Source organism: Buteo buteo, chromosome 11 (assembly GCF_964188355.1).
Source record: "Buteo buteo chromosome 11, bButBut1.hap1.1, whole genome shotgun sequence".
Taxonomy (NCBI): Eukaryota; Metazoa; Chordata; class Aves; order Accipitriformes; family Accipitridae; genus Buteo; species Buteo buteo.
Genome location: NC_134181.1, coordinates 467,319 through 481,197, shown reverse-complemented (window position 1 = coordinate 481,197; position 13,879 = coordinate 467,319). Strand labels below are relative to the sequence as shown.

At 49.7% G+C, this 13,879-nt stretch overlaps 1 protein-coding gene across 5 annotated transcripts in view; it reads left to right on the top strand.

The window, feature by feature from the left end:
- Nucleotides 1-13,879, top strand: part of ZFHX3 (zinc finger homeobox 3) — a 665,716-nt gene that overhangs the window by 629,903 nt on the left and 21,934 nt on the right. For all 5 annotated transcript variants that reach the window (XM_075039729.1, XM_075039731.1, XM_075039732.1 and 2 more), the window contains 2 exons: nt 8,798-8,931; nt 9,139-9,339. In XM_075039729.1, coding sequence (XP_074895830.1) covers nt 8,798-8,931; nt 9,139-9,339 — 335 coding nt within the window. The remainder of the gene's footprint in view (nt 1-8,797; nt 8,932-9,138; nt 9,340-13,879) is intronic.

Here is a 13,879-nt window from a genome sequence, read left to right as displayed (position 1 = left end):
AAAGCCAATAAATAGTGCGTTGAAGGTGGAGGTTGATAGACGTGTTTTCTGTTCATCATGCTGCAATTTGATCATTACGTTCCTTAGCAATTTACTCACCTTCTGTGCCTCAGTTTCTTAACTGTGCACTGGGTGATTATTTCTTCCACTTTCTTAAAGATTTGTGAGATCTCTAACAAAATGTCAAGTGTGACTCCCAAGCTCCGTGTGCACAAACACGCAAGTGATGAGTCAGGGTTGTTTGACTGCTCTTCGGTACATACATCCGCATGTGGCAGGCTGCACCAGTGTTGGTGTTAGCACTGAAATGAAAAACTTCTCTGCTTTTGTTGTAAATTTGTCAAAATGTCTCAGCTGCAAAATAAATTTATCAATTTGGGTTTTTATTTATTTTAAAGCAGAATAATCTTAAGCAGAAACATTTTTTTATGTAGTACTTTCCATTAAAATATACACGTGGAAAACTCCATCCCAAATAAGGATTTGTTTTACCGTGATTCTCACATACATCTTTGTGGCTCCTAAAAGATTTCTGGAAAGCAGCAGTGCCGTCTGCTTTCAGCAGTGCTCACGCTGCCGCTGTTCGCCTCAACTCCTAACAAGCAGCAGTGCTTCACAGGCGCTGACATTCTTATGTGACTCCTAAATTACTGTGTGGAGAGAAAAGGGCTGATGTTCCCTGTTTCTAGACGGGACCTGGTTGCTTTCTCTTTTTCCTCTCTCTCCGGCAGTGGGATTAAGCAGCTCCCAAGCTCCATTCAGTGCAGCCCCCTCACACCGGAGCTGCCTCTGCCTTGCCTGCTTCCCTCTTTCTGCTCCGGAGTCGTCCACCTCCGTGCTGGAGAAGGGAGATGCTCTTTGCCTGATGGCTGAGCTTTAGAAATCATCTCATCATGACTAACATGAGATTTATCACCAGTAAACCAGCAAGGAGGAAAGAAATCGTGGCTCTTCCCGACTCCATTTTTAAGGCAGGATGTAAATGATTAATATTCAACACATTGGTTTCCAGCTAAAGCCTGTGTCAGGCCAGGGTAGATCAGTACGAGACTTTTGAGATTTGGGGTGGGGCTTATATGTGTTTTCTTACTAGAGAGAAGCACTTCATCTGCAGTGACCCAGCTATGAAAGAGACTTTCTTAATGCACTGTCAGTTGTATAGATGCAGAATATCAGATTTTTTTCCACAAAAACAAGAAACAAACTCTACTTAAAATATAGATTGAAATGAAATATTTCTAGAGGACTAGCCTGAAGGGCTTTTATTTTTTTTAATGATTTTTTTTTTTTTTTTAATCCATGATGCTCACCTAACAGAGCAATTAGTGCAATGGAGCGTCCCTGATTCGAATCCGTGGTAGATTGCTATTAAAGGAGGTATTAATGGGCTGCCGAGAGCTGGGAAATTGTTGCAGAAAAGTGTGTTTATGGAGTATGGTGCTGGCAGGCATGATTTCAATCGGATTTGACATGTTTAACATAAATGTATACTGCACAGCTCCTGCAGTTTATGAATAATTCCTACAGGCCCACTGCCTTTCTAATTACTGAAATTGAAAAAAACAGGTCAGGCACATCCTGACGGAAATCTATTACTGCCCCTCCCCCTGCTGCCGCTTTTTTCTGTTTTTTTAATATATGGTGTTTGTTGAGCACTTAATGGCTGGGATATTCCATGGACCAGAGTAAAGACGAGGGCAAGAGCGGGCTGGGAGGAAGGGGACGAGGGGCGCGATGGCGCAGCTCTCGAGCCTGGCTTCCGTGTGAAGGAAACCTAGGAGAGGGGACGGGAAGGCTGGCTGTCATTCTGCTTTTTTCCTGAGGACTTACAAAGCACAAAAGGACCCTGCGTGCCAGCTCAAGCCCAGGAAAACAGCCAGGCCAGGTGCCCCTGTACCACGGCTCGCTGGGGAGGCTGGGCTGGGAGCGCTCCTGGCTCCCGGCAGCGTCCGCGGGAGCGCCGTGTCTGGGCTCTGTGGGGGCGAAGGGGAGGCGATGGCCCGGCGGCGGCTCTGGGGGGGACCCCAAAGGCCCATTGGCCCTTCCCCGGGACACGCCGCGGGATCATTCCCGGACAGAGCCGGCCGGCCGTGGGCGCTGTGCCGAGCCACGGCCCCGGAGCATCCCCGGTCGCCCTGTGCGCAGCGCACCGGCCTGGCCCCCTCCGCGCCGGTGGGGCCGTTGAGCTCAGGCATGTGCTCGGTGCCTTCGATTCTTCCTCGTGGTCGGCCTGATCATTTTTATGGCTTTTTTTGAACTTTCTGTTTATGCCTAGTGAAGTATGGCTACTTAAAAAAGCTGCAAAATTACCATTCTGGCCCAAGTGGAACAGTCATTGACTTCTGGCTGGGAGACGTGGTCCTGCATGCCCCCAAACCGGAGCTGGCCCTCCTTGCCTGCACGGCTCCCTGCCAGCTCTCGGCTGCCTTTGCCAGCTGCTAGTCTTGAAAGCACGTGTGTGTTGTGTTCACCACAGTAAAACCCAGTTGCTCCCTCCCCAGCAGTGATAAGACACATATTAAAACCCGCCTGTGCGGCAGTCCCTGTTTTCTAGGGTGTCTGGGAGTGCGGAGGGGCCGTCTCGGTGGCACTGCTGGATGAATTGCTGTGCTGCAGCGGAGCCTGTCCGATGGCTGCTTTGCTGTTTGTTTTCAGATACTTTTCATGCATGTTCTTAGGCGAGCAGGTGTCTGCCGACATCTCTGCGATCTCCACTCTCCAGTTTCACACTTTCCTCACCAGTAGTTTCTGCTCACCAGGTAACTGTGTGCTGCCCGGCAGTGGTGGTGATCCCTTCTTGCTGGTTTTAAGGAGTTAGCAGAATTACTGTTGTATAGACCATCTCCCAAGCTCAACATATTGATTCAACAAATTAGTTGATACGGATTCTCGTGGTAGGTTAGTTGAAATATTTATTCAGTTGAATTGGACAGTAATATTCACACAGATTGATAGCTGGCTCAGGAACCATATGAAATAGGTAAATATAAAAGGTTGTTGCTTGTTTCCTTTCAGCCACTTTGTAATTTAAAAAAAACAAGATTTCCCATGGTTCTAAAGATAAAATCTTCTTGCTGGAAGAAAAGGTGCAGTGCTTTAGGGTACCACTTTGCAAAGGTGGGATCACACTGGGCACAAGATGGGATGATATTCTACATACCCCATCTTTCCTTCTGCCCTGCACAAGGCTCTGAGCAGCGAAGAGGGAGCTGTCGCTCCTGGGGCAGGGAAGCCTTCCGGCTTCGGTCCAGGCCTTTTCTTTCAGGTACATCAACTGGAGCATTTTGCTACTCGAGCGCCAAGGTGAGCTTCTGCTGCGGTCGCTGCCACGTTTGTATCTGTGAGCACCTGGACCCCGGTCCCAGCATGCCGGCGTGGCAGGGCCGCCCGCGGCCGCGCTGCTCACCAGCTCTCCTGCTCCCTGGGTCAGAGTCGAGAATCTCGTAACCTTCGGGATTGAGCCGTAACTTCGTGCCGTTGATCTCTCGCCCGGTCTGTGTGGGTCATTTTCTCTCCCCCGGTGCCTTCGTTTTTGGTTCACAGCGCGGCACCGTGTGAGAGCATTGCGCAGGGAGCAGCGCAGCTCCCGGCAGGTCCCAGGCCCTCCGTCAGGAGCCGACAGGAGATGAGCTGATCTGCAGGGCTGCGGGGAAGACCTGCCTCCGCGTGCCCCTTGTGCTGCCTGGCATCTCACCACGACGTTTTCTGGGTGCTCTGTGTTTGTATAGAGCATGGCCGAAAAGTCTGGTGGCGGTTGGGGCTTCTGGGTACTGTAATATGAATATTTAATAGTAATTCAGTTGTTCGTACTCACTGCAGGCTGGAAGGTATGACACAGCATTAGAAAAATAAATTATTTGACCATTTTCAGGGCCACATTTCTGAAAGGCAGCAATAAAGGTCTGGGTACAAAAGTGTGCTTGCAAATCTCTGTGTAGTTAGTTCTGTCTATCATACGGTCACGTTATTTATCAAATACAGGGTTGAAAAAATACTGTAGAGCAACAGGCAATATACAGGCCTGTTAGTATGGCTACAACATCTTATTAGAACGAATGGTACCTTCAGGGAATAAGGAATGTAAACAGACGGTGTTTCAGAAAGAAACATTCAACCATATATTATTAAGACAGGAGGCAGCAAACGGGCAGCGCTGTAGCAGTGCTGTACGCCCAGGTGCCCTTTCGGGGTGACCTGAGCAGGGCTCTGGCCGCTTTTGTGTCACCGCAGTCTCTCGGTGGAGTTACTTTCTCAGACTTACTCTTGCCGTATTAATACAAATTGTGTTGCGTGTTTCTGTGGGGTAGCAACTGTCTGCCAGAGAGACTGAGAGTGAAACTTCTTGCGCCGTTATTCTGGGCTCCTGAGCCGCTGTTAATGGAACTGCACAGGTAGGTCTGGACCACTGGACCTGGCCTTGCCCATCGCCCACGGTGAAGGCTGCGTGAGCATGAAAACAGATCAAACAGTCTGCTCCAGCCTCGGAGTTTGGGGAGGAAAACCGCAGCCACTTTAAGGATGATCCTCTGTGAGACCGATGCAGGGGTGATGGCTGCCGTCGTGGGCATTTCCAGCTGCAGGACTGTGCAGGCACGGCAGGCAGGTCAGTCTGGTCCAAGGGCTCGTGATGCTCAGTAATTGCTCCAAGAAAACGTCAGGAGAGGTTTGAGGAGGGAGGCACCACCAAATATGGAATTTCATTTTCCATCGGACAGTGAAAACACAGTTCCCTGGTCCCACTGAAAACTTTTTCCCAGGCTGGCTGCTGAACTTAGTAGGAAGGGAGTTTTTTCAGTAGGCTGGGGGCGGGGAGGGTGTTGTTTTTTAAATCAATGGAGATAGCAGAAACCCCACTGTAAATTTCTAGGGCAAGTGGCAAGCTGGTTTACGGAATGCAGGGAGATGAGAACCTCTGGCTTACGGAAAGCAGCATGAATTAATAATCATTTAATTGGCTTCTCCATTATGTTGCTGGGTTGGGAGATGGAAGTTTAGATGAAGGGGCTGTCAGTGGTACTTTAGCTAAAAGAATCTGATGGCTGGGAGGCGGGGTGGCAACTCCCTTCCCACCAGGATGGAGAGCAGGCAGCTTTGGGAACCCTTGCCGGTTTTGCCTCTGGACCTAGCAAAGGAAAGGATCCCCACTTCCAAGGAAGTGTCCCATCTCACTTCTGAATTAACGCCTGGGAGGGTTTCTCCTCCTCCTCTGCAAAGCAGAAGCTGCCGAGGAAGAATGAGAAGACAAGTAGGTCTCCAAGAAGTGCTGTGGTGGGGCAGCACGCCTGCAGCAGCGCGGGCCCATTGCACTTGGCTTTTGGGTACATTTGTTGAGAAACGCAGATTTTTCTCTAAGGTCGGCAAACCTGAACTAAATCCATTTAAAGAGTCAAAATAGTAAAAATACTGAGTGATGCATAGCCTTATGTCATACTTTAAACCCAGATTCCTTTTTCTTTCCTGCAAGGCCTAGACCTCTAAGCGTGGTGTTGGACATGGTGAGAGCACAGGCGTTGTGCTCCACCTTCTCTGGTGCCAGGCTGCCATTCGGAGCTGAGGCCTTTTTGACATTTTCAGCCAAGGACATTTTGTCCCATCCACTCCATGCAGACGCGAAGGTCCCACGCAGCTGCCAGGAAGCTCTGCAGGCAGGTGCCGAGCTGTGTGTCCTCGTTTCTCCAGGCAGAAGAGAGTTTTTAATTCCTCTGATCTGTGATGTGGACTGAATGTGTCACTTCATGTGTTTGGCTGTTTATCAACAATAAACTTCGGTCTCGGTGTTAAAATTCCCACTTGAGCTGTCAACTCAAAAAATAATACTTAGAACAAATGTTCCGTATGCGTTTTTTAGAATCCTGCAACAAACCAGTTACTCTGGGGTCTGGACAATCATTAATAGTTCAGGTTTTGAAGGATTAAAGTTATGGGTTGGATCAAGTGCATTTAATAAAATTGGCCACTTTGGAGGTGATAAGTAAAAGTAAATTTTAATGACCTTTTAATTTTCCCTAATTCTAAGCAGGCTGCTTCGCAGTAGAAAGGAAATAAGAAAATACCCTGTCATGACTCCAGAGGTTAGTGTTCAGCAGCTACGGGGTCACTGACAGTTGGGTTGCTGAATTTAGTCACTGCATCTGAAAACATCACATCGGTGAGCTGCTAGAAGGGGTGCACAGTGAAGTTCGTGTCAGAGGGTGAGGACCAGGGGCTCCCTGAGCTGCTCATGCCTCGCTGTGCCAGTGCAGATCCTACCACTGGTGGGGGCACCAGGGGTTTTGAAAGTGTCCGAAGCTCACGCTGTAGGAGCACACCTGGCTTTTTTAATACAGTTTTGTAGGTATTTCATGGGTCTCACTCTGTTGCCAAAGCTGAAAGCATCATCCTTTTTTTGGAAGGGTAACCCATATACATGAGCAGAGGTTTCTCCGGTCATCCCTTTTCCTCCCTTGTGTCCCCTGACCCTCTCCCTGGGCTGGCAGGGCCAGCACGGCTCACTGCAGCGCTTGCCAGTAGTCTTGCAGAGCAGATGACACCCAAAGATCTGAACCGGCGGTTTGACAGATACAAAGCCCAGAGAGACCCTGCCCAGACCACCCAGGAGACACAATCGCCATCCGGGGCAGAGAAGTCTAAGGGGACCCGAAGTTGTGGCTGGCGTTGTCATCCCAGCCCGGTGCAGGGCTGGAGCAGAGCTCGCACGGCTGCATGACCGCACTGCCAGCCCTGGGGTCTCTGGACGCCGGTCGCGACGCCTGACTGCCTGATTGGGGCTGACGCTTCAATGTCCAAGGTCACACCGAGGAGTGGACTATGTCAACAGCAATTAGCCTCCTTATCAGGGCCACTTACATCACACAAGGCTCGGGCAGGGCATTTTAAGGCAGGGTGGTCCTTCGCCCACCACGGTGCTGGCTCTCGGTGGTGGTCTCTGCCTCCCCAAACCCACTGGGAGGGACTGCTTTCCTCAGCGGAGGAGCTGCAGGTGGGTCCGCAGTGGTGCCGTGTTTCTCACGCTCCAAGTGGATTTTATTAGTAGGAAGTAAGGAAGGCCAGCTTTGGTCCTGTAGACGTCTTTAATGACTTTCCAGGTCTGAACCCCAGGGAGGGTCGCGGGTTCAAGCTAGTGGACTGACCTGAGCAGCAGTCCACCGTTCTGCGCAGGGGCCAGAGCGGGGTCTGTGTGAGTGTCCGTGTGTCAGCACTGACACCGCAGACTTGTTTTACACAAAGAAACTCTAGGTTTGGACGTTTTCATGGAGTTGGCAGCACAGTGGGGTCCTGTGGTTTTGGTTTCAGATACAGCCAGGACTTTACATCCGTGCATGGAGGTTGTATAACCAGCCAGGGCTGAAATAAGAGGCATGTGGCAGGGCAGCACTACAGGGAAGGAAATTGCCCCTAAGCAGGCTTTGGCACGGCCAAGTCTACCAGGAGAAGTTCAGTAGTACCAGAGCTCCTCTGATCCCTGCCTCCCTCTGGCAGCATTGTTATCTATTTGGAAAACCTATTTTCCCTCTCCTGGAAGTCATTTTGCCTCTATTTAACTGAATGCTTAGAGGTGGGGTCTGGCAGGGAAGGCAGTTATAAGTGGGGATTGTATTTCTTACTGTGATGTGGTACCTTTCAAAATATAGCTTATGCCAGTGAATGGAAGGATCTTTGAGAAGGAAGCAGTTTGCCTGGATATTACTCTGACGGCATCTTCTGAAACAAGGAGCGGATACCAGAGGGTTCACAAAGAGAATGAGACAAGGGGAAGAGTATGGGGGGACCGGTCTAAGAATGCTACAGTGCCTTGTTAATCGGCAGTCGATCCATCATATTAAATATCCAGCTGTCATATATTACCTTTCAAGTGAAAATGAATAACTCCCATTAAGGGCGAAATGGGTTTGAAGTCGATTCGAGACAGATTAAAGTACTGTTATGAATGTGTGTTCGGGGAGGAGGAGACGGGGGCTGTGTATAATATACTTGTCCTTACAGTTTTTAAATAATAGATGTCCCACAAATTTATGTACTGCAGGCTGCCAGGGTTCGGGGGAGGGGTAAAGGTCAGGGATGTGCTTCTCGGAGTGCCACAACTTGCAGAGTGTTTTGCTGTTGACTTCTGGGCTCATTTGCCTTTTTCTGTTTTGCTGAAATAAAATCGCCTTTCCTCAGCTTGTTACAGCGTGAGAACATCTGCGTCCCGTCCCAGCACTGGCTGTAGGCTGGGTCACTGCCATCGTGAGCATTTTGGAGGTACCACATGCTGGGGAGTACCCTCAGATGTCCGCTCTTCCCTGAGGCTGAGCTGGCCGGTGCTGCCCTGGCAGTGTGCCGCTGCTTCCAGCCCAGCGTGCAAGTCAGTTGGGTTGAAGGCCACAGCTTCCAGCCGTCTCCAAGGGAAATGTATTCTAGAGCGTTCATATGCAAAAAGTCCCAGGTGAGCGAGGAGTACGAGTTCTGCTTTGTTGAGTCAGCCAGCTGCTCGTGGAGGTGACGCATTGGCCTTCACGTCTGGCCAAGCATTTGTGTGTCCGATGTAAACACAGGACAAGACTGTCCTGTACCTAACAGGTTGTAAGCAGCCAACAGAAATAGCTGAGATTGCTTCTAACTGTAAATGACACTATTAAAGATAATCAAGAAAACTTTTTTTGGCCAGGCGTGCTTTGTAGGAGGTAAGTTAGTCCACAGACTCATCCTCCTCCAAGTCCTCGCTATGTTTCAAGCAACAGCAGCAAATGGAAATACGGTCTTCGTCCAACTTAAGCCTCTTTGGGGATGTCCTGATAGAAATCTCTTTTTGTTGCAGCACCAGCCAGCCAGGCAGAGAAGGAGCTGACAGAGCCTCCAGCATCTTCTAAACGAATATCGTTTCCCAGCAGCTCTGAGTCGCCTCTCTCCTTTAAGTGGTCAAAAACTTCAGAGGAGACCAAATCAGAGCAGGTAAGGAAGAAGAACCCAGCTTTTTGTGCATTTACAAGCAGGCAATTTGTTTCATATGTGCCAAAAGCAAAGAATAAAATAGGAGAAGGAGGATGAAAGGCGGTAACTGGTGGTAGGAGAAGGCATCAAATTATTAAAGTCTAGCTGTAAGGAAAGAGGAAAGCAGCAGCTGTAACAATTGTGTGATTCATTTGTCTTGCTCTGCAGATGTATCAGTGTCCATATTGCAAGTACAGTAACACAGACGTGAATCGGCTGCGGGTGCACGCGATGACCCAGCACTCAGTGCAGCCCATGCTCCGCTGCCCGCTCTGCCAGGACATGCTGAACAACAAGATCCATTTGCAGCTGCACCTCACCCATCTGCACAGTGTGTCACCTGACTGTGTCGAGAAACTCATCATGACGGTAAGTGGCTGCGTAGTCAAGCATGTCTGCTGCCTTCCTAGCGAAGATGAAGAGTAACGGGATGGCCTGACCTGCACGGGCTGACTTTGCTGTAGTGGGCAGCTCCTTCATCTGTCAGGGCTCTGTCATCTAGGTTTTCCCCATCCCTGTAGGTTTCTGTCTGCAGAGACTATCTTCTCCGTGCCTGACCACTGTGGAAACTGGCAGTGTTTCAGTGTTGAGTAATTTCCCTGTGAAGAGATTAGAATAAATATGATTTCCTTTAACTACTGAGGTCATTGCCTGGGATTGCATTTGCACAGAAGCTTCTGGGAGATGCAGTAGCTGATGTACTGTGCTGCTTCTGTTGCAGAGAAAAAGTGCTCGTGTGTTGATGAGCACTTCCCAAGGACAGCCAGGGTGATTAAGGTAACATTACAGGAAATTAGATAACAGGTTTCTGCTTAAAATATGATTTTAAGAACCAACAGAGTAACTTCCCTTGGCGGTCTCATCTCGTGGAGGGGAGACAGTCCTATTGTGCAGCCCATGTTCTGCGCTTAGTTCACTTAATGAGGAATCATTGTTATGGTTGTATGAGATAAGTTGGATCTGTTACTTCTGTGAGGAGTCGCTCCATCCAAAATTACAATGCTTTTGTTGTGTAACAATTCCCTTTCTTCAGAGTAACCTGAACAAGGGATACGCTGCAGTTGGCCCAAGGGAGGCGGAACCTTATTATGGGACTGTTGAATACTAGACCTGCTGTTTCAAGTGCTGTTTTTAAAATGTTTGGAAATGCCTGGTTTTAAATTAAAATTTAAGCACAGGCATTTAAAATCCTCTGAAGTAGGAAGTTTGCCACTGAAGCATGGAGTGTAAGTTTGCTAGGTAAAGTTAACTGTCTTCATGTAGAGCTCAAACTTGTAACAACTCCACTTCTCGAGCTGTTTGTCAGACAGCATCGTGCCTGTGTATGGGTTGTGATTGCTACTGCTTGTGCAGCTTCTGATGGGGAGCAGATTGTGTTTCAGCACCTAGCATGGGAATCCTTCTCCAACACCATCTCCAAGGAATCGAAATTCATCTAACTTCAGAGCTAGTGCTTGGTGAGGAGTAGCAAATTAACAGCACAGTGTTCAGGTTCTCATTTGTGAGACCTGGGTTTGTGCTCTGGCTTGCGTTACCCCAGAGCCACTGACCCAGAGCCCCTCTCTGCTGCTGGCATACGCGTGGAGTTGTGTGTGCAGCTCCCAGACCTCTTCTCCAGGACTTGTACATGCTCTCGTGGTGCAGAAATGCTCATAAAGGCTTACCCCACTCTCCAGCACTCAGGCACTTGCTTCAGTAAATAACATTTTGAGTCCCAGAATGTTTCTTTCATGAATTCCCTTTTCATAGGTTTCACATGAGTGCGCGTTTCCATTTGCTAGTGTCAGTTTAAGATACAGGTAGAATTAATAAGGCACATTTTCAAAAACCCTTCTAAATTCACAAATGGGATGTATTGTCAGATTTCTACACTGTTATTTCTTTGGTATAATCTTCAAGGCAAGGTTGTGTCTGCATTTAAGAACTTGTCACCAAGTATATAAAATAAGTGTTTATTTTGATTCCTGTCAGTTCTTTCTCTTTGTGATTTTTTTTCTTGCACCCCATTTCTGCTTGTTTTCTCCCTTCTTTGCCAATTCCTGACAATGGACATGGATAATATCATGTTTGTCGTAATACTCATGTTATCAGCTCCCCTCCTTTGATGTTGTCTGAGCAAGCATGTGCAGCGTTGCCCAGCTTTTCTCTTATAGTTCCCTCGTCTTCTCTTTCAATCACCCTTCCAGTCCTCTTGTGGCTCCTTCTCAAATGCCTTTATGCTTTTTATCTTCCTGCTTTGCTTTACCAGCTACCTGTCCTCTCACTTTTCTGCCCTCTCTCTCAGCCCCATTGGGCTCCGCAGGAGCCAAAGATGTGTCCTGCGCCCCGGCAGGCTGTGAAGGCTCGTGGTGGCCACCGTTGGACCAATGCTCCCGACCGCCTGCGAGAACCGTGTATGCCCCGAGTAGGCACCGCATCGTAAATAAAACCCATTAAAAATCCAGCCAGGCTGTCTGCCCCTGGCCCTCTCTGAGTAACAGAGTATAGAGAGGTAGGGAAGAAGAGCACCAGCCGTTCACTAACCCTGCGAAGCTGGCCGTGCTCGCAGGCGCTAGCAGGGGGTAGCTCTGCTCTGCCGACCACTTGTGCACCTGGGTCAAGGATCTGTCCCATCGCAAAGACCTCGGTCTCTGCGACCTGCGTCCGTTTTGATTGATGGTGCTTAAGTTTGTAAATAACCTTCTGAGGACTTGAATGAATCTTGTTAGCTTCTAACTAAATTGATGGAAGGCATTTTGACCTTAGAAGAGCAGTGAGCAGAAGCTAAGCCCCTTTCTTACGCCAATCAGCGTAACCAGTTTGCTAAGGGTATCTGTTACGCTGATGTGAAATGGTTCCTTTCTGAGTTGGGCTGTTGGCAGAACACGCAGTCTGGAACGGGTGCGGTTGGGCTGGTCCATCCTCTCGGCCTGGGCAGATCTGTGTCCTCCAGGATACAGGGAGACTGGCAGAAGCCACTTTTTAAGGAGCTTGGGGCACCCCACAGAGGACGTGGCCAAAGCAACTGCAGTACTGTGGAGAACAGCCCCTTAGGTGAGCGCGTCTGCTGTGCTGGAGCAGGGCCTTGTCCTTCTGCTGCAGAGCACAGGTCTTCTGCTGAGAACCGTGGAGACTGGCTTAGCCATGAAGCTCATCCTCTTGCTCGTTTCTGGTTTTTCCACCTTGCCATTGGCCCTGGCCCTGGGCAGCTGTTTCCTTTGGTACCCAGAGATGTGTCTGGGGAGGAAGACGGCCTCTCCTGCTTCCAGTCAAATAGCACGGGGGCCAAGAAAGCGGTTCTTTTTTGTATTAAATGGCATATTTTGAGAAGTCAGTATGGCTTGTGGAGAACGTGGCAGCATCAAAGGTTGCCAGTTTTGCTCATTCTAGCTAAGATTCCCGTCTCAGTCTGACACGTGAATCAGGTCTTGGTGCCACTGTGAGGGAATTGCAGTCCAGTAACTGGGAGCCAGGTCCCTTTCGACATAGTGTCTTTGCGCTTGGCGTTTGGAGGAGGCTCCAGTTAATAATACCTTATCAGACGCCTTTCAGGAACCTGCAGTGTCTAATATGTCTGTTGCCATAGTAACGGCTGCTTGCTTGTGCTCAGCATCTCAGAGCTGGCTGTTCCGTGCCTCGTCCTTTTCATATCAGCGAGCAGCCGGGCTGGCTGTCCCACGGGACACCCGGGTGCTCCCCGCCGGCCCAGGCGTGGGACGGGGGGCTGGCGGGGCGGCAGCCACAGGGTGAGGGGAGCGGAGCTCGCGCCACGTCCCCGCACGGCAGGGCGGCCGGGGAAGCCCCCGCGGGGCAGGGGCTGGGGCAGGGGCTCCCCCCGTCCCAGTCTCCTGCGGCTTCCCTTCCACGGGGCTGGTGCGCCAAGGTGGCCGAGTTCATTTTACGTGGCGTTTCAGCCGCTCTAAGCGGGTCTAATCGCCATCTTTCCACATAACAGCCTCTTTGCTAATCTTGGGCCTGCACCGCTTCAGCAGAGAGCCCCTTAATGAGGGTGAAGTGCAGTTCGCCTGCACAGTCGATTGACAAGACTGATGGGCTCAAGCCGGGAGAAGGGACGGCTTCCCGAGAGCCTCCGGGAGCGGGGAGCTCTCCCTCCTCCCGCGGCCGGCTTTATCCTTCTGCACATTCCTCTCCCGTCATTTCTGTTGTCAGTTTTCTCTTCCTCGGTTTAGGGCGTCTTCCCAGTGTTTCAGCCGTCTTTCCATCTTCTTCTTTTCTCCCTTGCTCTAAGAGTAATTCTTGCCCGTCCCTGCCATGCTCACTTCTCCCTCTCGCTATCTTTACATTTTTTCCCTCTTTCCTATTGTCTTTTCTTATTGCTCTCTCCCTTCTGCTGTCATTCAATTTTTCTCTCTCCCTCCTTCTCGCCCCCTCTCACTCCCCCCTTTCCCTCTCACTCTGTGTCTCATTCTCCATCTCGGATGAAGGTAATGAAAATAATCGGGCTTCATTAATTCTGAGCCCTGTGAGATGATAGCCATTTGGAGCCATGTTTGCCAATTAGATGGTCTAAATTAGAAGTGACCTTGGTATACTGCCATCGCTTTGCCTCTCTGAGTCTAATGAAGCTTTTCACTCCAGCACCCTCTCTCTCTCTTTGTAATGGAAATTACCTCCTTTGTCTGGTTGGGAACCTTGCATTGCATGTGTATTTCCCCCTGGTTGCATGGACATAGGGATAGTAATGTATCTCTCCTCAGACCCCTTCTAGAGATTTTCTTTTCAAAGCCGCATGATTTCAGCATTTGGGGGCATTTACGGAGGAACTGCATAGGCTGTCCACACGTTTGGTCACTTGGTCCAGAGGAAAGTCAGAGCAGGCTGATGCAGTGCACAAGGGGAGCTGGCTATTCACACTATCCAAGATTAATTTTTTGGACGTGCCAGGAATATGCTTGTGTCATGCTGCTGG